We start from the raw sequence: 25,936 nt of genomic DNA on the forward strand, positions 1-25,936 counted from the left end.
TTTTGAGAAATGAGTTTGAATTTCTCAAATGATTCTGGCTTAGGTACTGGAATGAGTGATTGCAGATTATATTAAAATACACCTGTGAAGTCTTATTTATTCTGTTTATTTATGAATAATTTAATAGGAGAGAGGCATTTTACAGGTTTGTCTTTTACATTCTTAAGTTTTTTTTCCTGAAGTTTATCTGATTTGAGTCAATAAAAATAGGAGTGGCTTCCCAGGTGGCTCAGTGGTAAAGACTCTGCTGGCTAATGCAGGAGATGCAGGAGACTTAGGTTCAGTCCCTGAGTTGGGAAGATCTCCTGGAGGAGGAAATGGCAACTCACTCCAGTCTGGATAATCCTATGGACTGAGGAGTCTGGCAGGTTGTGATCCATAAAGTAGCAATGGGTTGGACACGACTGAGCAGGCATGCATACCCGCATGCAAAAACAGAGAGGGAAGGACTTCCCTGTCAATCCAGTGGTTAAGATTCTGCACTGAAAATGTAGGGGGTGAGGTTTCAATCCCTGGTTGGGGAATGAAGACCCCAGAGGCTGCGCAGTGCAGCCAAAAGATACAAAAAACAAACAAAAAAAAAAAGTAGAGGGACACAGACTCTTTCTGATACTCTAAAAACAGGTTAGTCAAGTGAAAATCTGATATATGCTTTTCTTACTGGATTAACTTTTGAAAGCTTGAAAAGAGCAGGTGAAATAATCAAGTAGTAAGAACAGAGCTATAGCCTTCTTTTCACTCATAGCAGACAAGTATGTTCAGGCTTTCTGGCTAGATGCTTATCAGCTTTTGGAGTGGTTCCTGGCAGCACTGGTACAACACTGAGTGTTCGAGAAGCAAAGAAAATGGTACTACAGGGATATCTCCCGATAACTGATGCCCTGGGTTTCCCAAGGCAGCAACTAGCCTTTCAAATGAAGAGACACAGAAACGGACACGCAGCATCATTCATATACATGTGGCTGTGGGGTTTACCGCAAGAATACTGGGCTAGTGGTTCTTGGTTGTATCTCCATCTCTGCTACCAACCAACATCATCATCATGGGTCAGCCAAAATCCTTCCAGGTTACAAGGGTGGAGAATAATACTTGTAGCAACATGGCAAGGAGGCTTGAAGCATTAGGCAAAGGTGATGTGCAAGATAAAGGTGTGATGCCAATACCTGCATGTGGCCACTGGCTTTGGAAGAACCACTCCGGCAGTATAAACAGCCTGGAAAATCCCTTCCAGGTTCACTCTTCTGGTTATTTCTCGAATCAACACGGGGGCTACCCGTTTTGATCTCAATTTCTTATGAACACAAAGAAAGTTGATTTCGACCATCTTCTTCACACTAAGAAAGAAAGGTGTTGAAAAGTAGAGCCAATGTAAGAGGAGAACATTTTTAAAAAACAAGGTAACACCTATACCATTTCAAAGAATAAGAAACTGAAAGGTCTCCCTTAACACAGTATTTAAGTAAAATATTCTACCATTTAGATATTTCACAAATTCAGATTGACACACTATTCCCCACATGCCCCCACCAAAATGATCATAAACTCTAGGCTGTGGAGATGCAAACCCTCTTGTTCTAAAGAAATCTGAGAACTTGGGTCTATTCTAAAGTTTTCAGTTTAGAAACTGGATCAGCTGTGCCTCAAAGCTTCTATATCCATTTTTCCTGTAATGTATACAACTATAGCAGAAACTGGGTCACCCAGATGCAGAATCTAATAAGACACTGCTTTGGAGTATAATGCAATCTCTGGGATCCCTGGGAAGCACCTTGATAAGGCCAGAGCTGGTACTTTTCTGAGCAACAATAAATCTTCTAGAGCTTCAAAGTCCATGCGCTGCTCTGGTTCCAGATACACAGGCATTTCATTTGGCACAAAATATTCCTTGAGATCAGATGCGTTTCAGCAGTAAATAAGCTCACCCAGTATACTGAAATGTGAAGAGACCTATGCACTAAATCTTCGCATTTCATAGCTCTATCTTTGACTCTTTAGGCTGGAGACCCAGGGCAAAAATGGAACACACATATCCTATGGATAAAAAGACTTAAAAAAAAATCCTTCAGGTAATTTCCTCCCCAGAAACAAATCTGAAGTACCTATTTATATCTTTGTTTTTTCTACTATGTACATACATACATAACCTGTGTGTGCATGTATGAGACTGAGAAGCAGAGAAAGATCGAGAAAAATATAGCTGTCTTTTTTTGGTTATTGTTCACAACCTTTTAAAATAAATTCACAACCTTTATTTTTTAGAGCAGTTTTAGGTTCACAGCAAAACTGAGTTCCCATGTACCTCTGCCCTCCCCACATGCACAACCTCCCCTACCATCAACAACATATACTCAGTCATTTTAAAAAGCCATTTGTAGAGATGTGGATGAAACTAGAGCCTGTCATACAGAGTGAAGTAAGTCAGAAAGGGAAAAACAAATACTGTATATTAACACCATATGTGGAATCGTCCTGTGACGACCTACAGAGGTGGGATGGGGGATCTGTATACATATGGCTCATTCATGTTGTTGTACAGCAGAAACTAACAGAACACTGTAAAGCAATTATATTCCAATAAAATAAATAAATAGGCTAGACACTGGGAAAAACAAAAGCCTATTCTAACCACAATTCTTGGAGAAGCAATACGTCAAAACCAACAAGGGACAAGCTTCACCACGTACCTGTCATAGATCCGAATGTTTGCGGGGATGGCACTGATGAATCCCACCAGTTTTTTGTTTGAAGACACCCTGACGCCACAGTGCCACTGAAGGAGCCAGCCTGGGGGACGCAGAGCCCTGAAGTCAACACAGGCGAGGAAAATGGGTGCGCTGAGTGTCCAAGAAAACAGGGACAGAGATAGACGGCCCAACCCCACTGCAGTCGCATCCCCACCAGGCACTGGCAGCCACGAGACTCACCACAGCAGGAACTCGGGTGAATAGTCAAACCGGAACATGTTGTCATCATCCTCGACGTAATTCTCATTCAGCAAGGTGTACAGCTCCCGGAGCTATTGAGACCAAACATGCGTCCCCCTGTGACGCTAGGGACCGACGCAGAAGCAACCCACACCAACACGGGGACCGAGGTCTAAGGTTTTACTCACCACTTCGGCGTTACCCAAGTCTAAAGTGTCCCACATAAAACCCTGCGGCAGTGAGTATGGTTCCTGACGCACGTTTTCTTTATCAGCTTCAATTGCGCCATGAGACGTTATTACTTCATCTAGACACAGAGAGAAAGAGAAAAAAAAACAAAAAGACGATTTAATTACAAAGTATTCCGATGACCCCAAATGGTCAGTTACGGGAAACAAAAGCATGCTTTAGGGCTACTGAGTTTCACATAATCCTTAAAAATACTGTACCGTTTCAGCTACCTCTAGAGGGAAGTAGGGTAGTTACGTGGAGGTGGAGAGTAACTGCTATCTGAACAATTACAGGGGAAATTACTCGTCATCCGATGGCAAACTGGACACAAGAAAACAATAGTGATTCCTCAATCCAAAGCCTCAGACTAGAGACTAATCATACAGCAAAACTGCCGACAACGTAGGTTTGCTATGACAGTCTTAGAGACGTTTTCTTTTTAACTCTGTTTCTCAACAAACAGGGGGCAAGGGCTGCAGTGACCTCTGACCCCTCCCAGCACAATCCAAAATTCAGTTCAGGACTGTTTCCTTCTGTCTGGGCCGCTGGCAGCACAGCTCAAGCCATCCGTGTCTCCACCGATTTCCACAAAGGTGCCCTTTTCCAGTCCCTCCTCTGGAACCTCCCAGTGTGGCTGGGATAAAATCCAGACCCTTGCCCGTGGCCTGCTGCCTGTCTGGCCAGCCTCAGCACATCTGCCTCACCGACCTCCCTAGGGCTGGGCCTTTGCTCAGAAGGCTGTCCCCTGCCTTTCACATGGCCGGCCACTGCTGCTTCTTCAGATATGTTACACATCACTTCCTCATAGCATCCTCAACGAAAGCTCTTCCTACGTGGAGTATGTCCTCCCTACCTGCTCCCCGTTTACGCTGCTTTCCCTCTACTGTCTCCCGTGTCTGCGTCCCAGTGCCTGGCATCTACTACAGACACTCAACAGACATCTGCTGAATAAATGACCTTCAGGTACAGTTCTTACCATCAGAGACCTTTTAACAGGAGGAAGTCACAGAGTTTGCACCCACCCTAAAGGGTTTCTTTTCTCTCCTCCTAATCCCTGACTTTGCAGATTCATCTTATCTCCAGTCGGTAGCTCACCCCCACGTGAGTACCTCAGGCTCCCTCAGGTCAGCCCCAGTGGCCAGGTGCCCAGCTGCCCCCTTGGGGTCCCTGGGGAGTTGAACTTAGGGCTTGGCTGATGTATACAACACCAGGGGCTCACCCCATTCAAGCAGCTCCAAACAGCAGGGTGTGTTTGACTGAACTGGAATAGGGCTCTGGAGAGAGATGATGAGATAGTCTCCCTGACTTTCAAACTTTCTCCCCAACCTCAGGTTCCCTCTTCGGCCATTAACCTGTCTCTGCCTTAACTGAGGTGCATAGAGAATGTTCTAGGAACCCGAGAACCAGGCAAGGATTTAGGGGAGGGGCTAAAATGAGGTGAGCAGAGCAGTGGTGCACTGGGGTGGGTGCCGGCTAAAGAGACTTCCTTCTCCCCTGAGCCATGACCCAAAAGCCACCAGCAGCATTTAGCCAAACCCAATACATTCAGACCAATAAACCTTCATTCCCTTTAGCCAATGGTCACTTAATTCAGTGTCATTTAAAATCCAGTAAATTCATTCTAGAGGGTCTTCCTTCCTCACCAAATAATTTCTAGAGACTTAAAATCAAGCGAAGATCATTGCTTTCTTCTTCTGTTCACGCTGTGAAGCTCTTGCTTTTGCAGCTGCGTGGGGCGGGCGTGGGTGGGAAAGGAACAGTCCCTTTTAAAAAGTTTGAAATCCATGATTTGATGGCATGGAGGACAATTGTTCCCTGCTTTATAACTGATGAAACTGGCCATCTGTACATAACTTGGCTAGTAAGACTTTGGGATGGCAATGAACCCCTTATATTAAATATTATATATTATACATTAAATATTATATATTGAATTTTGAATCTGGAACTATCATTGAAGAAATATATAGAAATGATACAATGATCTATCTTTATATAAACATAAGTCAAAGCAACAGGTTGAGCCTATAATACACTGATAAACATTTTTATGGTATTTAGAGCATCTGTTGGGTTGGCCAAAAAGTTCATTCCGGTCTTTCCACAAGATGGTATGGAAAACGCTGAATGAACTTTTTGGCCAATTTTTTTTTTTTTTTTTGGCATAATGTGAAAGGGTAACAATGGAATTATGTTTACAGAAACTTAAGTGGTAGAAGTTTAAGTGAAATATGATGGAGCAGGCCTGGCACTGTGGGAAGAGGACTAGTAATGAAGTTCTGACATGACCCACAGCACTTACGAAGGCCTTCACAAGGTGTCCCGATTCACTTATACTGGAGTGTTATCACATTGGTAATCATTAACACCATGGGTGACTGTTCAGAATCCTACTGTTAAACAGAGCAAAATTTTCTATTTCAGTAAGATTTAACAGGCAAATTTCCTGTGTCTTCTGGGATAACTGAGGTGTGAGATTGCTAAAAATTTATGTAGAAGGAAAAACCACTCCATGAAGATTGGAATCAAAACACTGGCAGTGGAGGAGACTCCTCTTTATGTGTGTGTGTGTGTGTGTGTATATATATATATATATATATATATATATATATATATATATACTTAATACACTAATATTTGAAGTGTGGGGACACTAGATTTTTTTGTCGGCACAGGAGTTATATTATAATTGTTGTTACTAAAAGCCAATGTCATCACTCAATATTTATTTTAATAGGAAAAATATGACTCAGAATCTGTGGTCTGAAACAAATCATATAAGTGAAATCAAGTCTCTTTTTGTGTTTTTTTTGTTTGTTGTTAACCCAGCTTTGTTTTCAGAGGGAAAAGGGAGAAAAGCTTACTGAGTTTGGGCACCGGCTGTGTGTCCCAAAACTGGAACCTGTGTTTGGCAGCCTCATCAGCATTCCTGGCGGGGCCCTGGCACGCAGACAACAGCTCCATTGCCCTCTGGATGTCCTGCAACTTCTGCATTGGGATGGAATTCTACAATAGCAAAGACACACAGGCACAGAGCATGAGGAAGCTGCCGCCGCTCCCAAACCCAGGGCAGGTACATGCACGCCTGCCTCGGAGACTACAGCGTTCGTTGGAAAAACGCATGATCCTCCTCTAAGCGTGGACCCTGGGCTCAAGTATGCTAATGTATTAAAATATAAGCAAAGGTACAGGATAAAGGCAACAACAGTCCTACAGTTTTAATGGGGCTCTGACAGTCTGGAAAATCTCTAGTAAATCAAACCAATGTTTGCTTCAGTTTCCCAACCATCTGCAAATGGTCCTCACGGTTAATTACTCATGTGCGTGGAGCAGCAGAAAGGGCTGCCATGCAATGCAAACGTGAGCATCATAGAGCAGCCAGTCAGCCCCTGGAGTTAATGCTTGACAGGAGCAATGTGGGGACAAAAGAAGTAACTTCTAGAATGGAAACGAGGTGGACAAGGCAAATTTTAGTTCATAAAAAGAAAGAGAGAACCCTGAACTTAGTGCTGGGTGGAGAAGGAAATTCATCAAGAAAGAACTCTCAAAGGATGCCTTATCCTGGACCACACCCCACCCTCTCCTAATTCTGACGCTCCTCCAGAGACAAATACTTCAATGAGGATGTGCAGTTTCCTCCACGAATTCAGAACCTTTTGCAACCATAGCCTGTTCACCCCAACCCAAGTGTAGTCAATAACCTTCCTTTTTAGTAAAGCACATCCTCAGTCTATAAAATTGACAATGCCTTTAAAAACTAAAGTTCCTTCCTTAAAACCAATATTTCTGTCATTTCTGAAGATTCCTTAGTTCTTTTTTTTTTTTTTTTTTCTGGAAAATCCCTCAAATTATGTAATACTTAGAAAATAAGACTATACTTGAAATGAGAGTGGGACATAAGACTGAATATGGAAATTGGTGAGGTTTTCTCAACATGCAAAATTACTGATGGGTTTTAGAATTTTGATGCCATACAAAGAACGCTCTTCACTGTGCGTTCAGAAGTGGTTAGAAGGCGTCTCTGAATCTGAAGTCTGTGACCTGGAGCAAATCTTTTTATCTGGGAAGCTGACTTGTTTGACTCAGTGTGAAAGTCTTAGTTGCTCAGTTGTGTCCAACTCTTTGTGATCCCGTCGATTGTAGCCCACCAGCCTCCTCTATCCATAGAATTCTCCAGGCAAGAATACTGGAGTGGGTAGCCATTCTCTTCTTCAGGGGGATCGTCCCGAACCAGGGATCAAACCCGAGTCTCCTGCATTCCAGCCATATTCTTTACCATCTGAGCCACCAGGGAAGCCCCAGTAAAAAATATTTAATACAGACCGTCCTATGGTAGTTTGACTCACCAGGTTCCCTTAAGATTCTTGCTCCTAAAATGATTCCAAGAAACAAAGTGCTGGAGTCAAACTAGGAGGAGGTAAAAGTCTTGATATCTCCACTTGGAAGTCTAACAGCATCACCCAGGACTACCACAGATTTTGTAAGCTGTTTTATCTTATATTTTGATTGAGGTCTAAATCATCAGGTTCATACCTCAATTACACATACTAATTTAACAAAGTTATATTGTTGTTCTGACTTATTGTAGTTTTAGACGGCTCTTTTTGGGTCTCATTTGAGCCTCCAACACAAAAGTAACAGATTTCTGGCCAAATGATTTTACATCCATCTGAGCCCCCAACAACACAATGAAGAGACTTATAACTTACAAAGAAAGTAAGAGGACAGTATATTTAAGCTAATAATGCTTGAACATGCATCCATTTATGTTACAATAGGCCAAGTAGAACCTAGTCTTACAAAAATATATCTACAGTGTCTGCACTGAATTTGCCATAGTAATTCTTTGCTGCTATTTGAGTTAAATCCTCTAACATGAATATACCAAACTCCAACTCTTTCATAACAAACATGCATCAGCATCTTTGTTTCAAAGAAGCCAGTGATGGTACTCCGTCTCCACGAAGAAACCCTCAGAGTGGTTTCTGCCTAAGCAGGCTGACCAGCAGTCTTTATATAAAATCACCATTCATGAAGTAGCTATATCCCAATGCTCACTATTCAATGCTCTCTTTTAAATGAGTCTAGTTGATTTATAATATTATATTAGCTTCAGGTGTACAACACAGTGATTCAATGTTTTTACAGATGATGCTCTTAAAGTAGATTCAGGTAAGTGCACCTTTCAAATCCACGGTGACAGAGCAGTAAACTCAGCTATGGTAAATTCTTAAACCTATCCAATCACCTTCCGGAACAGCACCAAATGGAGTGTTTAGAAAGGTGAGACTGGGTAAGGATCCTACATTAGTCTCCCACTATTGTATTTCCAATGTAAGAGTCAGACATGCCTCTCTTTCTCCTTACCTGCTCCGTGGGAAATACTAAACACCGAACTGTACTCCTTGCCCACTAGTTTCCAATTTAATACCGTGGAAAAAATGTCCAAGTCTTTAATCACCATGAAGTGTATAAGAACCCAAATATCATTTTATTTTGGTTCTTGAGTGTAAACCACAATATTCTTGAAACTAAAGAATCTCTAAAAGTCATTGATGGTTTTATGTTGAGCTGGCATCAGTTTAGGGGAAAGGAGCCCCAGTTTTTAAGACGCAGTGAAAAGCCCACATTAAAACAATTTTGACTTCACTAAAAAAGAAAGAATCTCTCTACGACATCATGCTAGCAGTTCCTCCTGCCTTGCCTGGTTCCTTTTCCTTAAAATTCTACTCATCCACTCACTTTATTTTTAATTAAAAAAACTTTTTTGAAGTAGAGTTGATTTACAATGCTGTGTTAAAATCTGCTGTGCCCCAAAGTGACTCGGTTATACACAGATGTATTCTTTTTCATATTCTTTTCCATTATGGTTTGTCACAGAATGTTGAATATACTTTCCTATGCTATACAGTAGGGCTTTGTTGTTTGTGAAAGAAAGTGAAAGTTGATCAGTCATGTCCGGCTCTTTGTAACCCCATGGACTATTATACCATCCATGGAATTCTCCAGGCCAGAACAATGGAGTGGATAGCCTTTCTCTTCTCCAGGGGATGTTCCTAGCCCAGGGATCAAACCCAGGTCTCCGGCATTGCAGGCAGATTCTTTACCAGCTGAGCCAAAGGAAGCCCAGGAATACTGGAGTGGGTAGCCTATTCTCCAGGCCAGAATACTGGAGTGGGTAGCCTATCCCTTCTCCAGCGGATCTTCCCGACCCAGGAATCGAACCAGGGTTTCCTGCATTGCAGGCGGATTCTTTACCAACTAAGCTATCAGGGAAACCCCTTGTTGTTTATCCATCCTATACGTAAGAATTTGCATCTGCTAATCCCAAATTCCCATTATGTAGCTTCTTCTAAGTCACCAGAGGGAGGGAAAGGACCCCAAATCACCAGGGGTACGGGGACTGGCAGCGGCTGGTGGTGAAGACAGAAGGAATAAGGAGATAGTCACGAATGCATGTAAGTAACACTACATTTATCTGATGAAGCAACCTTGAGAAATAAAAAAGATATCTTGCCAGCTTCTATGAGTTATCTTGGAACTTATAACTGTGGATAGACTATTTATTATCTGAGAACCAGATTGAAAATCTATCGATGGAGACTTTCTTCTCACCCCACAAAAGCAGTCAGGGAAAAATTGGGGCAGGTAACTTTCCTTCTCGGTGATTCCTGGTCCTTGTGTGTAAAACTGATAATAACAACAACAAAACCACCTGCCAGGCTCCCCCACTGTCACATGATGTAAACTTTGTGCAAGAAAGACATTTAGAGCCCACAAAACTTGCGTGACCATAACAACTGCCATGTATACACTGCTTTACAGCATAAAAACCACGTGATAAAGACGGTCTGACTATGACTTCACGAGAGCCTGTGAGTTGGGTAGCTGTGGGAGGGGCAGAGCCTGGCATAGGCACCTGGCTGGACAGCCACAGGGCCAGGTCCTAGCTCCTGCCAGGATACCACGTGCTCCCCAGCTCACCTGGAGCTACAACAATCACATAATCTGTTCTGTTACATGCCTAACTCTACCCGCTTTTTGCTGTGTCTGGCATCAAGAGTTCTGTCTTTCCTGGGCCTAGCACACGAGGTCTCTGTTCGCAGCCAGGGTGACCGGGGTGATCCCAGGGAAGGGGCGTCTGGCATCAGCACCTCCAGAGGCATACAGGACACGGGGCCCAGCCAGACCTCTTCTGGTTTGGTCTAAACTGGGTTATTTCCACCCTCTGGCAATGGAATTAGGACTGGCCGCTGCAGACTGGTCCAAGGCAAAGTCAACATGAAACTTACCCGTGGTGGCTCCTGCTGAAATCTGCTGCCTGACGGTGCTGTATTCAAGTAATTAGACAGACACCCAGGAAAATAAAAAATGTGAATATCTCCTGAACAAAAAGGAATCAAACATTAAGTGTAACTTAAAAACCTAACAAGGTCACACTGAGACTTCATTCTATGATTATAAGCTACATACTAATTTGCTTAGAAAGGGGCAAGATGTAGGCAGACCACACACACACACACACAACACACAGAAGCCCAGCACGGACCGCTTAGTTATCTGGGTGCCAACGTGAGTTCTGTAAATACCCCACAGAGACCCCTGCCATGCAGTACACAGTGACGGCAATACCCTAACTACACCTCTGCCCCAACAGGGTGCTCACCTAAGCTGCCCGGACCCGCTTTCACAGGCATACAACACCACGGAGATTAAAATAAAACACAGTTCTCACTTTTGAAGGCGGCTGAATCTTAATCTCCTGGGAATCGGATGCCGAGTCTGACTTGGTGCCTCCAGAATTTGGTTTCTCCTTTTTTCTCTTCTGTTTCTTCTTTTTCTTTTTGGCACCCAAATCCCCTCCAGGACTTCTGTTAGAAAATTCACAGGGTTTGCAAAAACAATAACAGGTAGGTCACTATGTAAAATCTGAATTGCATGAAATTAATCACTTAGGAAAAACATATGTTATACTATATTAGGATGTTCAGTATTATGATTGATGTGAAATACATATATATTCAGATAATCAAATATGTATTTGCTTTTGATCCATGGTTCCTGGATCACAGTTCCCTAAATGCTTAGAACTTCCTAAGAGAAGAGAACTTAAAGGTGACCCTTAGGTCACGGTAAGGAGGAGACTTTTAGAAGCACCTAAGGATGGGGCTGGTTACCAGGGGAGCGACTCTGTGATTAGAAGGTTGGAACTTTCAATCCCACCCCCTGACCTCAGGGAGGCAAGCAGGGCTGGAGTCTAATCAAACACCAACGGCTGATGATGTAGTCAACCGCATCTATGTTAAAGTGCTGCATTCAATATGCCAGCAAATTTGGAAAACTAAGCAGTGGCCACAGGACTGGAAAAGGTCAGTTTTCATTTCAATCCCAAAGAAAGACAATGCCAAAGAATGTTCAAACTACTGCACAATTGCTCTCATCTCACACACTAGCAAAATGATGCTCAAAATTCTGCAAGTCAGGCTTCAACAGTACATCAACCGTGAACTTCCAGATGTTCAAGCTGGATTTAGAAAAGGCAGAGGAACCAGAGATCAATTTGCCAACATCAGTTGGATCATCAAAAAAGCAAGAGTTCCAGAAAAATATCTACTTCTGCTTTACTGAATATGCCAAAGTCTTTGTGTGGATCACAACAAACTCTGGAAAATTCTTCAAGAGAGAGGAATACCAGACCACCTGACCTGCCTCTTGAGAAATCTGTATGCAGGTAAAGAAGCTACAGTTAGAACTAGACAGGGAACAACAGACTGGTTCCAAATAGGGAAAGAAGTACGTCAAGGCTGTATATTGTCACTCTGCTTATTTAACTTATATGCAGAGTACATCATGTGAAATGCTGGGCTAGACGAAGCACAAGCTGGAATCAAGATTGCTGGGAGAAATGTCAATAACCTCAGATACACAGATGACACCACCCTTATGGCAGAAAGCAAAGAACAACTAAAGAGCCTCTTGATGAAAGGGAAAAAGGAGAGTGAAAAAGCCGGCTTAAAACTCAACATTCAAAAAACTAAGATCATGGCATCTGGTCCCATCACTTCATGGCAAATAAATGGAGAAACAGTGGAAACAGTGACAGACTTCATTTTTTTGGGCGCTAAAATCACTGCAGATGGTGACTGCAGCCATGAAATTAAAAGACGCTTGCTGCTTGGAAGAAAAGCTATGACCAACCTAGACAGCATAATAAAAAGCAGAGACATTACTTTGCCAACAAAGGTCCATCTAGTCAAAGCTGTGGTTTTTCCAGTAGTCATGGATGGATGTGAGAGTTGGACTGTTAAGAAAGCTGAGCACTGAAGAATTGATGCTTTTGAAGTGTGGTGTTGAAGACTCTTGAGAGTCCCTTGAACTGCAAGGAGATCAAACCAGTCCATCCTAAAGGAAATCAGTCCTGAATATTCATTGGAAAGGCTGATACTGAAGCTGAAATTTCAATACTTTGGCCACCTGATGCAAAGCACTGACTCACTGGAAAAGACTCTGATGCTGGGAAAGACTGAAAGCAGGAGAAGGAGATGACAGAGGATGAGATGGTTGGATGGCATCACTGACTCGATGGACATGAGTTTGAGTAAGCTTCGGGAGTTGGTGATGGACAGGGAAGCCTGGTGTGCTGCAGTCCATGGGGTCACAAAGAGTCAGACACGACTGAGCGACTGAACTGAACTGAATATAAGGGAGGCTCCATAAAAACCCAGGAGGGGGTTCTGAGCCTGTAACCTGTGGAGTCTGTTGCTGTCTTTAGGAAGACAGTGTCAGAACTGAGTTGAATTGCAGGACACCCAGCTGGGGTCTGAGAAGCACCTCGTGTTATGTGGGAAGTTCCTCCACCCCACCTCCCCATTGGAACTGGGTGCAGGAACTCAGAAGATTATTAGTCTACATTCAGTGACCCTGCAGGGTGCTTAGATGTCATTTAAGCAGGAAAATCATAGCTATAAGTGCTATTTTATCATGGAAGGCAAATTGCTTTCACGGGTATCCACTCTGCTAATGTACTCTTTAGTCAGGGAGAGACACATGTTGTAAAATATGTCATTATAAACGTCTCTTGGGTACACAAACCATGAATCTTGACATAACAGAACCAGAGAAAGTGCTTCCCTGCAGAGGGGGAAATGTCTCCTGATAAGGATTTTTATTAGAAGAATTAACAATTAAAAACTCTACATGAAAAAACAAAAAACGATCACTGGTAAGACATTTCTGTTTGGAACCCTTGTCATCTCAGAGCTGTCACCTTCTGAAAGAGCAAAAGAGACACAAGGAGATTTCAAATTCCCGTTTCTTTGAGCCTACTCTCCCACAGTATCTGCAGAGATAAATTCAAATTTAGAGTCAGATATTATTACTGCATTATCACCTGATGCAGGGAAAAGTGACTGAAATACCAGTTCTGTTCTATCACTCTTTTTTTGAAATTTATGTATTCATTTAAATTTGGCTGTGCTGGGTCTTAGCTGTGGCATGTGGGCTCTAGTTACCTTACCAAGAATTGAACCCAGGCCCTCTGCATCGGGAGTGCGGAGTCTGAACTACTGCACCACCAGGCAAGTTTCCTCTTCTATCGTTCTTAACTAGCTCTATCTGTTCCTGTTTTCCTACTTGAATTTTTACCTAATTATCAAGTACATGTTCATTATAAGACAAATGTCATTAAGTAACAGCCTTATATATACATCAACAGCCTTATAAAAGGGTCCCTCAAAGGAAACCAATAGTTTTTCTGGCATAAATTCTTTAAAAATAGTCTTTCTTCTCTAAGCATGCCTCTGTTTTTACTATGAGTAAATTTTAAACAAAAATTGAATCTTAAACACACTATTTTGAAATCTGGCTTTTTCTCTCCTTCCACTGAACAAATGTGTCTTGGATTTATTTCTTTCCATGTCAGGATATATTGAGCTACTTCATTTCTTTTTAGCAACTGGGTAGCATTCCCTTGTGTAAGTATAGCATATTTTATGCAACATTCCTATATTAAATATGCTGCTGCAAAAAAATCTTCTGGTACTTACGTCTTTGTGCACTGATGCTAGTTTGTCTATAGGTGGAAATGCTAGGTCAAAGAGCACACATTTTTATTTTTACAAAATAGGTATTTAGTAAAGCAGTTACCAGTTTCCACCCCACCAACATTAAGTCAGTTTCTGGTTCTGCATGTAAGGAGCTTGGAAGACACCACGCCACCCTAGTAGACTGAAAAACCAACAATTCCTCTGAGATCCTTAAGGGAGGGAGGGACACAGGACAACCTGCTGTCCCCAAGATTGGGGCAACAGTTTCTGGGAGCAGAGACTCACAAGTGGCAACCTCCATGGGACCAGTGCTCAGGGGGTAACCCCGGGACCGTAATTCACAAAGTCCTGGAGGCTGTATGTGGACAAGCCTGAGAGTTACTAGCCCAGTCACAGGGGTCTCCCATACTTTCGTGAGTTTTACCCCTGGAGCCCAATCAGGTTCCTATGGGAGATACTGGAGAAGAATCCCCTCATACTTCTGGCAGAGGAATCATTTTAGAAATATGCCAGACATTCTGTGCTTCTTAATAAGGCCTGTCCTCAGCAGAAACTAGTCAACCAGAACCTAACCAACTGGGCTATGATCAGAGCCTAACTGATCTGAGGAAGGGAAGTACCCAACTCCAGCCCCTTTAAGCCATCCTGTCCCACATCTGTGAGGTCACAGGCCAGAGGCACAGGCTCACCAGAAGACAGAGACCTAGTCATAGGACCTTAGAACGCTTCCTGTCCCCCCACACCTCACCACGGCATGACCATAGGCCTATTTACAGCAGGTCCTTTTACCCAGTACATCATGGCTGGCTATCAAGTAAAAAAAAAAAAAAAAAAAAAAGACAAGGCATTCCAAAAAGCCAAATACACAGTTGGAAAAGATACAGCAAGCATCAGAATTAGACATGGTAGGGATGGGGGGATGATCAGACCTGGGATTGGAAACAACTATGATTATATGCTAAGGGCGCAAGTGGACAAAACAGAAAGCACATGAGAACAGACGGGCAATGTGAGCAGAGGTGGAAATCCTGACAGAGCGAGAAGAATCAAAGCACTGTGACAGAAACGAAGAATGTCTTTTGATGTACTTATTGGCAGACCGGATGTGGCTGAGCAAAGAATCTCAGAGCCTGAGGACATAGCAGTGAAAACCTCAGAACCACCCCCTCCCCAAACTTGAAAAGCAAAGAGAAGATGGAAAAAAGAAGAATAGAGTATCCGAGGACTGTGAGGAAACCAGAGTGTGACATACCTATAATGGGAGAACCAGAAGGAGGAGAGAGAAACAGAAGAAATATTTGAAACAATAATGACTGAGCATTTCCCCAAATCAACAGCAGGAGCTAACCCACAGATCCAAGAAGCTCAGAGAACACCAAGCAGGATAAATGCCACCCAAACAGCATCCTGGTAAATCATTTTCAAACTACAGAAAATCAAAGATGAACAGAGCCAGAGAGGAAAAATTACCTTACCTATAGGAGGCTTCCCTGGTAGCTTAGCTGGTAAAGAACCCACCTGCAATGCAGGAGACCCCGGTTCAATTCCTGGGTTGGGAAGATCTGCTGGAGAAGGGATAGGCTACCCACTCCAGTATTCTTGGGCTTCCCTGGGTGGCTCAGTGGGTAAAGAATCTGCCTGCAATGTGGCAGACCTGGGTTCGATCCCTGGATTGGGAAGATCCCCTAGAGAAGGGCATGGCAACCCACTCCAGTATTCTTGCCTGGAGAATCCGAAGGACAGAGGAGCCTGACAGGTTATAGTCCATAGGGTTGCAAAGAGCTGGACACAATTGAAGCGACTTAGCACATATGCACACACATAGAGGAACAAAGGACAGAATAGTAAATAAGAACATCAGTTTGCCTACATCTCTGCTAGTGCTGAAATATAACCATACTTTTTCATCTCTGACAATCTGATAGGGAGAAAAAAAGTCTCATTGTAGATTTAAATGTTCTTTTATTTAACCAGGAGTGAAGTTGGAAAATAGAAAATGGACCTAATGAGCATGAAACTAAGCAAAAAGATTTCTGGGCAGAAGGCTGAAAGCATGCTGGCTTTTCCCAGCTGTCTACAAGAAAATGAGAACAGAGAGAGATTAACTCAAGAATGAGATTCTCAGCATTTGAATGGAAGTTAGAGAATTCCATGGACTGTATAGTCCATGGGGTCACAAAGAGTCGGACACGACTGAGTGACTTACACCTTAGAGAATGCAAAACCCCGGGCAGAATTTGGACTTCCCAGGGTGGCTCAGTGGTAAAGAATCTGCCTGCTAGTGCAGGAGGCACAGGAAACGTGGATTCTGTCCCAGGATTGGGAAGATTCCCTGCAGGAAGAAATGGCAACCCACCCCAGTATTCTTGTCTGGAGAATCCCATGGCTACATAGCCTGCCATGTATGTAGCTTGGCAGGCTACAGTTCGTGGGGTCACAAAGAGTTGGATACTACTGAGCATTGAGGCAGTACTTGCTAGACTCTGAATTAAACTGTTCCCCATCCCCAGCATCTCCAGAAGGTGAAGTTCAGTTCAGTTCAGTTGCTCAGTTGTGTCCGACTCTTCATCACCAACTCCCGAAGCTTATTCAAACTCATGTACATTGAGTCGGTGATGCCATCCAACCATCTCATTCAGGACTGATTTCCTTTAGGATTGACTTGGTGGATCTACCTGCAGTCCAAGGGATTCTCAAGAGTCTTCTCCAACACCACAATTCTAAAGCATTCTTTGGCAACTCAGCGTTCTTTATGGTTCAACTCTCACATCCATACATGACCACTGGAAAAACCACAGCTTTGACCAGACGGACCTTTGTTGGCAAAGTAATGTCTCTGCCTTTTAATATGCTGTCTAGGTTGGTCATAGCATTTCTTCCAAGGAGCAAGCGTCTTTTAATTTCATGGCTGCAGTCACCAGCAGTGATTTTGGAGCCCCCCAAAATAAAGTCTGTCACTGTTTCCACTGTTTCCCCATCTATTGCCATGAAGTGATGGGATCGGATGCCATGATCTTAGTTTTCTGAATGTTGAGTTTTAAGCCAACTTTTATTTATTTATTTATTTAAATTTTACTTTACAATATTGTATTGGTTTTGCCATACATCGCAGCACTATTTATAATAGCCAGGACATGGAAGCAACCTATATGTCCATCAGTACACGAATGGATAAGAAAGCTGGGGTACATACACACAATGGAATATTACTCAGCCATTAAAAAGAATACATTTGAATCAGTTCTAATGAGGTGGATGAAACTGGAGCCTATTATACAGAGTGAAGTAAGCCAGAAAGAAAAACACCAACACAGTATACTAACGCATATATATGGAATTTAGAAAGATGGTAATGATAACCCTGTATGCGAGACAGCAAGAGAGACACAGGTGTACAGAACAGTCTTTTGGGCTCTGTGGGAGAGGGCGAGGGCGGGATGATATAGGAGAGTGCCACTGAAACATGGAAATTATCATATGTGAAACAAATCACCAGTTCAGGTTCGATGCATGATACAGGGTGCTTGGGGCTGGTGCACTGGGAAGACCTAGAGGGATGGGATGGGGAGGGAGGTGGGAGGGGGGTTCAGGATGGGGACACATGTACACCCCTGGCAGATTCAAGTTGCACTCTCCTCTTTTACTTGCATCAAAAGTCTCTTTAGTCCAGAAGATGAAAGCTTCACATATTAAGACATGGCCTCAGGGGACTTACCCGGTGGTCCAGTGGTTAAGACTCACACTTCAAATGCAGGGATCGTGGGTTCAATCCCTGGTTGAGGAATTAGTCACCAGACTCCTCTGCCTACGGGATTCTCCAGGCAAGAATACTAAAGTGGGTTTCCATTTCCTCCTCCAGGGGATCCTCCTGACCCAGGGATTGAACCCATTTCTCCTGCAACTCCTGGATTGGTAGGTGGATTCTTTTTACCACTGAGCCACCTGGCAAGCCCCTAACAGATGAATAAGGAATATATACAATGGAGTACTATTCAGCCATGAAAAAGAATAAAATAATGCCATTTCCAGCAACGTGGATGGATTTAAAGATTATCATACTAACTGAAGTAAGTCAGAAAGATAAATACCGTATGATACCACTTATATTTAGAATCTAAAATATGACACAAATGAACCTATCTACAAAACAGAAACGGACTCATGAACATAGAGAACAGACTGGTGGTTGCCAAAGGTGCGGGGGTTGAAGGAGGGGAGGAATAGGAAGTTGGGATTAACACATGTAAGCTTTTATATATAAACAAACTATGTTTAATATCCTATAACAAACCATAATGGGAAAGAATACATAAAAATGTATATATGTGTAACTGAACTACTTAACACAACAATCAACTATACTTCAATAAATTAAAAAAAAAGAAAGAGTTAAGCCAAGAATTACCTCTTTCAAGAATGCTTGTTCCTTTCTAATCTGAAGTAGGCTCTCCTAACTCAATGCTCCTCCTGCCCTCTGAAGTGGAAGTGTGAGTTGCTCAGCCGGGTCCAACTTTGTGACCCCAAGGACTGAAGCCTGCCAGGCTCCTCCATCCATGGGACTCTCCAGGCAAGAGTACTGGAGTGGGTTGCTATTCCCTTCTCCAGGGCATCTTCCTGACCCAGGGACTGAACCTGGGTCTCTTGTATAGCGGGCAAACTCTTTACCTTTTGAGCCACTCACACAATACCCCCCCCCCCCCCCCCCATCTAGCACACACAAAACCTGCTTTTCCCACTAGAGTGTAGGCTCCCTAAGAAGAGAGTCTCTCCTGTCTCTTTAAAAATGCATGTGAAATAACAGAGACAACATAAGGCCCCAGTCCCTGGCACAGAGCTCCCAGTCTGTTGGAATTTCCCGGGTGGCGATAGCAGTGTCTTTTGTTCTCATGAGGTGCCTGTGGGTGGGCTCCTGGATGGTCATAAAGACCAAGCCATGATCAGAAGCTTGAGACCCCCATCCGCAGTTCTCCAGAGATGTGAAGGGGCAGGAAATGGAATTAATTATCAGTCATAAGCCTTCAGGAGCAGAGACCTTCCCGGCTGGTGAACCTGGGGAGAGGCTGGGAGCATGGACTCTGGAGGGTGTGGGAGTTCCATGTCTCAGCCCTCACCCCTTGTCCCACACACCTCTTCCATCTGGGTGTTCATCTGTATCCTTTATCACATCCTTTTACAATCAACTGGTAAGCAGTAAAAAGTGTGTTCTTTTCCTTTTTTTGGGCCATGCTGTGTGGTACGTGGAATCTTACTGCCCCAAACAGGGATTGAACCCAGGCCCCCAGCATTGAAAGCATGGAGTCCTAACCACTGGACCACCAAGAAATTCCCTAAAAAGTGTTTTCTTGAGGACTGTGAATTCAAATTAACCACAACAAGGAGGGGTTCTTGGGAAGAACCTCAAGTTTGTAGCTGGTTGGTCAGAGGCACAGGGGACAGCCTGGACTTAGGACTGGTGTCCCCAGCAGGGAGGGTGTAGTCTGTGGGATCCCTCCACCTGTGGGGCCTAACGCCGTCTCCAGGTGGACGGTGTCCCAGTCGACATAAATGGCAGGATCCCCGCTGGCACTGCAGACGTGCCTGGTGTCAGAAGAGCTGAGGGGGACGGTGGTCAGTCAGGAGAACACAGGAGGAGAACTGGGTCTTTCCTACTCAGATAAACACCACTCGTCCTCACCAGTACTTCTGACCCCCTCCTGTGGATGCTCCGGTGGGCTCATACACTCCCCCACCTGGAGCGAGAAAGGTGGGCCCCAGCAGGCTGTTTGCTGAGCCAGTGGAAGATGAGGAGATGGAGCAGGTGGAGTTCCCGGGAGCATGTGAGGGTGCTGCGCCTGCTCGTTGCTGACTTCCCCTCCCAGCCAGCCTGGCAGCCTCGTCAAGATGCTGCACTGGAAGGCGGTGGGCTTCCGACAGCCGAGGCTAGAGGTCCCCTGAGGACACAGGCCCCCACCCGCCGCATGTAGTGCGAGGGAGAAGGAACTGTGCTGATTTAACCCAACAGAGCTGTGGGCTTGGTCTTCACCACTAAGAGGACCCCAGGTGGCAGTCTCGTCACCCCATATCTAGGTCACAGAGGAACTCTTCTTTCTGGTGGTTATTTATGTATTAAAATCACAAACTTCTTGAGTTATAGTGACTAATTCACTTCTCTGCAGAGTCAAAGCATGAAAGCCATGTTGAACAGTGAGAAAAAGTGTTTAAAAGACAAGCATGTGAGGGATTTCCCCAGTGGTCCAGTGGTTAAGACTCTGTGCTTCCACTGCAAAGGGCTTAGATTCGATCCCTGGTCAGGGAACTAAGATCCCACATGCCACATGGTTCTGTCAAAAAATAAAATATATAAAATAAAAGACACTAACAATTATTATTATTTTAGAAAAGGGTGAGTGGATGAGCTATAGATGTGTGTTTCCCTGTTCTCCCTAATCCTGGAATAGAAAGTAGTGCTCGTTTTCTGTGATACATGAAGACCCCGCCAAATGACACCCTGTTGCTCTAAAAACAGTAAAGCATTCCCATCCCCAAAACGAGCAGTTTGTTTTCATTGGTAGAATCAAATCTGCACCGTTGTGATGTTTATGTTTAAAATCATCTAGTAGGGGAAAAAAAAATGATCTAGTAGTTAAGGACTTCCAGAAATATCCGACTAGCGACTGGGTTTAAACAAACATCACAGCCAGATACCAGAGCTAGAAATATGCCATGGGTAGTATGGTTTTGCACATTCTCTGATTCGGGAGTCCTTCTATCTCGGGCTTTCCTTGCTCAGGGTTCCCATGGTTGGTGCCTTGTTAAGTAGGAAACTTGCGGGACTGTGGTTATGTGACTTATGTGTGCATTTGTGTTAGTATGTGAAGGGCGCAGAAGAGAGCGGTTCCTATTGGTACCCCTGAGGTCGCCAATGCTTTACTGCCCAATACTAGTAGATTTTTATAACAAGTACTTCTTGAATGGATGAGTGAATTATTCTGGTTCTTGGGGTAGTTCCAATCACACATTGCCAGGAAGAAGATCTCTGAAAGCTACAGTTCTCCCTACCTGCATGGTGAAGTTGACTGCAGCCTATTATCCTGTATTTACTGAGCTGTCTACTATGTGCTCACCACTGCACTGCACGCAGGGGAAGGGTGGCAGGGGTCTGGCCTTAAAGAGACTAGAATTTGGGAATCAGAGCTGAAAAGTTTACCTTCCCTAGGACAACTGGAACCAAAAAGGATAATGACAAGTGTTGGCGAGGAAGTGGAAAAACTGGAACCTTCATACACTGCTGGTGGGATTGTAAAATGGTACAGGTGCTCTGGGAAACAGTCTGGCAGTTCCTCAAAATGCTAAAGAAAGATTTATCACATCACTCAGCAATTCGACTCCTAGGTAGATAACTAAGAGAAATGAAAATATCTGTGCCCACAGACACTTATATACAAATATCCATAGCAGCATTCTTCATAATAGCCAAAAAGTAAAAGAAACCACCCAAATACCCATCACCTGGTGAATAAAGAAAATGTGGTATATCCATACAATGGAATATTATTCAGCAATTAAAAAAATGAAGTATTAATTCATGCAACAACATGGATAAACTGTGAAAACACTACACCAAATGAAAGAGTCACAAAGGGCCACACACTGTATAATTCCATTTATATGAAATGGCCAGAAAAGGCAAGTCTAAAGAGAAAGAAAATGGATCAGCAGTTGTGAGTGACTCGGAGGACAGGGGGTGTCAGGGGGTGACAGCTAAGGGACGCATGGTCTCAGTTTGGTGTGATGAAAACGTTCTAAAATTGATGCTGGTCACAGCTATACAACTCTGTGAATATAATGAAAGCCATGGGACTGTACACTTTAAATGAGTGACTCACAGGTACATGAACTGTATCTCAACAAAGCTGCTGAAAAAGTGGAGATGAAATTTATCCCATGGGGATGGAAAGATACTGAGAAGCCCTCAGGATAAGAGGAAAATCCCTGCCTGAGAAGATTCTTCTGGGATATCCGATAGAGAAAAGGGTTCAGACCCTCACTGCCTGAAGTTGATTACTGAATCCCATACCTTTAGCCACAGAAATCATGCCACCCTTTTACAAAGATCTCTTGGATTTTTAAGAAGAGAAGTTCCACCTCCCCCACAATTCATTCGAAAAATCCATAAGGAAAAGCCTCCCAATTTTGCTACTGCAGGAAGGCCAGATACTTGTATCTCTGCCTAAAGAGAATCTTTGGCACATTTTAAACCCCAAGGTAAACCAACAAACTATTTCTCAGCCATGGAAATGTCAAACATTTAATAAGCACATCCTGCAGATCTCTTTGACGCATTCAGAGGTTCTGCAGACTAGGACTTAATGGAATGAGCAAAGGAACACATTTTATAGGAAACTGTAAATGTTTTACAGTTGCTCCAGGAGAAACAAGTGAGAGAGAGAGAGACTGCCAGCTGCCCACAAAGACCCATTCCCCCTTGGTCCAGGAGCTCACAGCTGGACTATGCGTCCCTGTTGCTGGCAGGTCAGGTACAGTCATGCGACTGAGTTCCAGTCACTGGCATGAGAGTAGACGTGAACCTCCACTTTCTGCTGGCCCAGAGAGAAGCCTGGCGGTGCTCCTGGATGCTCCCCCACCCCTTGGCTGGTTGGAGGCAGGTGTCAGATGAGACAGTAGAGGATGGCAGAGTCATGTGATGGAAGGGGGCCAACCCCTGATGGACAAGATGAAGGGAAGTCCCCTTACCATCCATCTGTATACCTGTCCAGAGCTGTCCCATCAATAAGGAAAAAACTTTATCATGTTGAACAGTTACACTGTAGGGTCTAGTCGTTACAGCAGCTTAGCCTGTCGTAACTAACAGGTCAACTGTAAGAGCTTGATGCATGGTATGGAATGCCAAAGATAAACAATTCTTAAATTTTTAAAAATTTCCTTGGCCGTGCCTCCTGGAACTTGAGCCCCTTGCACTGGAAGGTGGAGTCTTAATACTGGACCACCAGGGAAGTCCCAAGAAACAATTTTAGATTTCAGAGGATTCCACCAGAGAGATCACTTACCCCCTCCCCACAATGACCATTAATAGTTTGATATTGTAATTATTTTACAAAAATTTCCCCTTTGATTTCCAATTTCCTGCATAGAAAATGGTAAGATTGTAAGTGATTTTCATCATTTCTGTATTTTCATGCATTTTCTAAACTGTCTATAATAGCCACAATGCCTTGACAACTAAAACATTAAGATACACCAAACTCAAGAATAAACAGATCAAAGAAGTGGAGTAGGCAGGCCAGTAACACTCGTTACATACAAGAATTTGATATATGATGATTACATCATAAATCAGTAGTGAAATGAGTTGTGTTGGCTTTGTTAACATCTATCCATACCTAGAATAGCATCTGGCATATGATAGACGCTCAAGTAAGTATCTGTTGATTGAATAAGCAAACGAATGACAATAGGGACTTTCCTGGTGGTCCAGTGGTTAAGGCTCCGCACTTCCAATGCAGTGGGTGCAGGTTAAATCCCTGGTGGGAGAACTAAGACCCCACAAGTCACTTGACATGACCAGAACACCTCCAAATAAACAATTTTTTAAAAATCCAATTAAAAAGAATGACAATAACTTCATATCAGTGAAATAAATAATTTCTTAAATAAGGACCCAAAAGTACACACTATAAGATAAAACTGGACTACATCTAAGTTAAATATTTTGTGTCAAAGTGATTATAAACAAAATTTTAAAAATACAGAAGGAGGTGAGGAAGGAGGTGAGGTATTTATAAAACACATGATAAAGTAGTAATAGAAAGCTTTTTTCCTGTTTACATTCTATCTCCAGCATAGTATAGACAGGCAACATACTATCCTGGTTAGGACTGCAGGCCTTAGCTAGAGTCAGACCACCTCATTTTGAAACCTGCCTCCACTACTTCCCAGCTGTGTGACTTGGAATATATTACTTAACCTCTCTGTCCTTTGGTTTCTTTGCCTCCAAAAGATGAAGTTTTCAAAAGATGGTGTTCCCAAAATTGTGAGGATAAAACGAGTTAATATGTTAGTAGCTGACACAGAGAAATCACTCAGTCCATGATAGCTATTATGATGATTATCCCGCTTTATTTTTCTTCACATAACTTTTTGAGAGCTAAGAATATAGTATTTATTTGTCTTCCTCCAACTAGAACATAAAATCCATAAGACAGCCTCTTCCATTGTATTCTTAGCACCTTAGCATAGTGTCTGAGGTGTACAATAAATATCTGCTGGATGAATGAGAAATCAATGCAAAAATCATTAGGAAGATAAAAGACCAAGAGGAGAATGGGCTAAGGATATGTATAAATGATTTGCAAAAGAGGAAATCCTAATAGTCAATAAATTTCTGAAAAGATGCTCAACCTCACCAGCAGTAAGGAAACTGAATATGAAACCACCTCAGAGTCTACTTTTTCTCCTTGATTTGCCAAACGTTTTTAAGTCTAATAATACTGGAAAAATGTGAGGAAAGGGATCACTTACATAATGCTGGTACAAGCACTTTGGTAATAAACTGGCACCCCCACCATAACTATCAGCAGCAGCAGCATCATCCTCCTCCTCACCACCTCCATCATCATCACCATCATCACCACCGCTACCATCAACACCATCACCACAATCAACATCACCATCACCACAGTCAACATCACCACCACCATTATCAACATTACCACCATCATCACCATAACCACTATCATCACCGTCACCCTCACCACCACCATCATCACCCCAGCAACATCACCATCAACACCATCACCACAATCAACATCACCATCACCATTATCAACATTACCACCATCATCACCATCACCCTATCACCACCACCACCCCAGCAACATCACCATCAACACCATCAGCACAATCAACATGATCATCATTACCACCAACATCACCATATCCACCACTATCACCACCACCACCATCACCATAACCACCACCACTATCACCATAACCACAATCATCACCATCATCACCACCACCACTACCATCAACACCATCACCACAATCAACATGATCATCATTACCACCATCACCATATCCACCACTATCACCACCACCACCACCATAACCACAATCAACATCATCACCATCATCATAACCACCATCATCACCACCAGCAACATCACCATAACCACAATTAACATCATCACCATCATCATAACCACCATCATCACCACCAGCAACATCACCATAACCACAATCAACATCATCACCATCATCATAACCACCAGCAACACCACCATAACTACCATCACTACAATCAACATCATAATCACCACCATTATACCACCATTCTCATCACCATCATGGTTGTTGGCATAACAGTTAACACTTTAGTGCAGTCACGGGGCAAGCACCTTACATATATCTACCGTGTAAACTATCACAACAACTGTGTGAGGTTAAGTCCTCTGACGATAGTTACTCCCAATTTATAGAAGAGGAAACCATAATATGTAGAAGTTAAGTACCTTGCTGAACATCACAGCTAAATAACAGCAGAGCCAAGGACTCAAATCAGTCACTCAGGCTCCAGGATCCAGTTAATTACTATGCTATATCATCTGCTATTTATGCACTGCCACTGGCTGAGTATCTGTTTAGATATTTATTGACAATCTCGAGGTCTTTGGGGAATGACCTCTTCTTTCGTGAACATTATTAAAAAATTAACCGGGTGGTCTTTTATTGAATAGT

At 43.2% G+C, this 25,936-nt stretch overlaps 1 protein-coding gene across 2 annotated transcripts in view; it reads right to left on the reverse strand.

Moving 5' to 3' along the window:
- The window catches only part of NMT2 (N-myristoyltransferase 2), a 57,082-nt gene that overhangs the window by 19,222 nt on the left and 11,924 nt on the right, over positions 1-25,936 (reverse strand). For both annotated transcript variants that reach the window (XM_061126277.1, XM_061126278.1), the window contains exons 2-7: positions 10,891-11,026; positions 6,020-6,161; positions 3,113-3,231; positions 2,925-3,016; positions 2,685-2,801; positions 1,164-1,334 (exon numbers count right to left, since the gene is read on the reverse strand). In XM_061126277.1, coding sequence (XP_060982260.1) covers positions 1,164-1,334; positions 2,685-2,801; positions 2,925-3,016; positions 3,113-3,231; positions 6,020-6,161; positions 10,891-11,026 — 777 coding nt within the window. The remainder of the gene's footprint in view (positions 1-1,163; positions 1,335-2,684; positions 2,802-2,924; positions 3,017-3,112; positions 3,232-6,019; positions 6,162-10,890; positions 11,027-25,936) is intronic.

The sequence above is a fragment of the Dama dama genome, chromosome 23 (assembly GCF_033118175.1).
Source record: "Dama dama isolate Ldn47 chromosome 23, ASM3311817v1, whole genome shotgun sequence".
Lineage (NCBI taxonomy): Eukaryota > Metazoa > Chordata > Mammalia > Artiodactyla > Cervidae > Dama > Dama dama.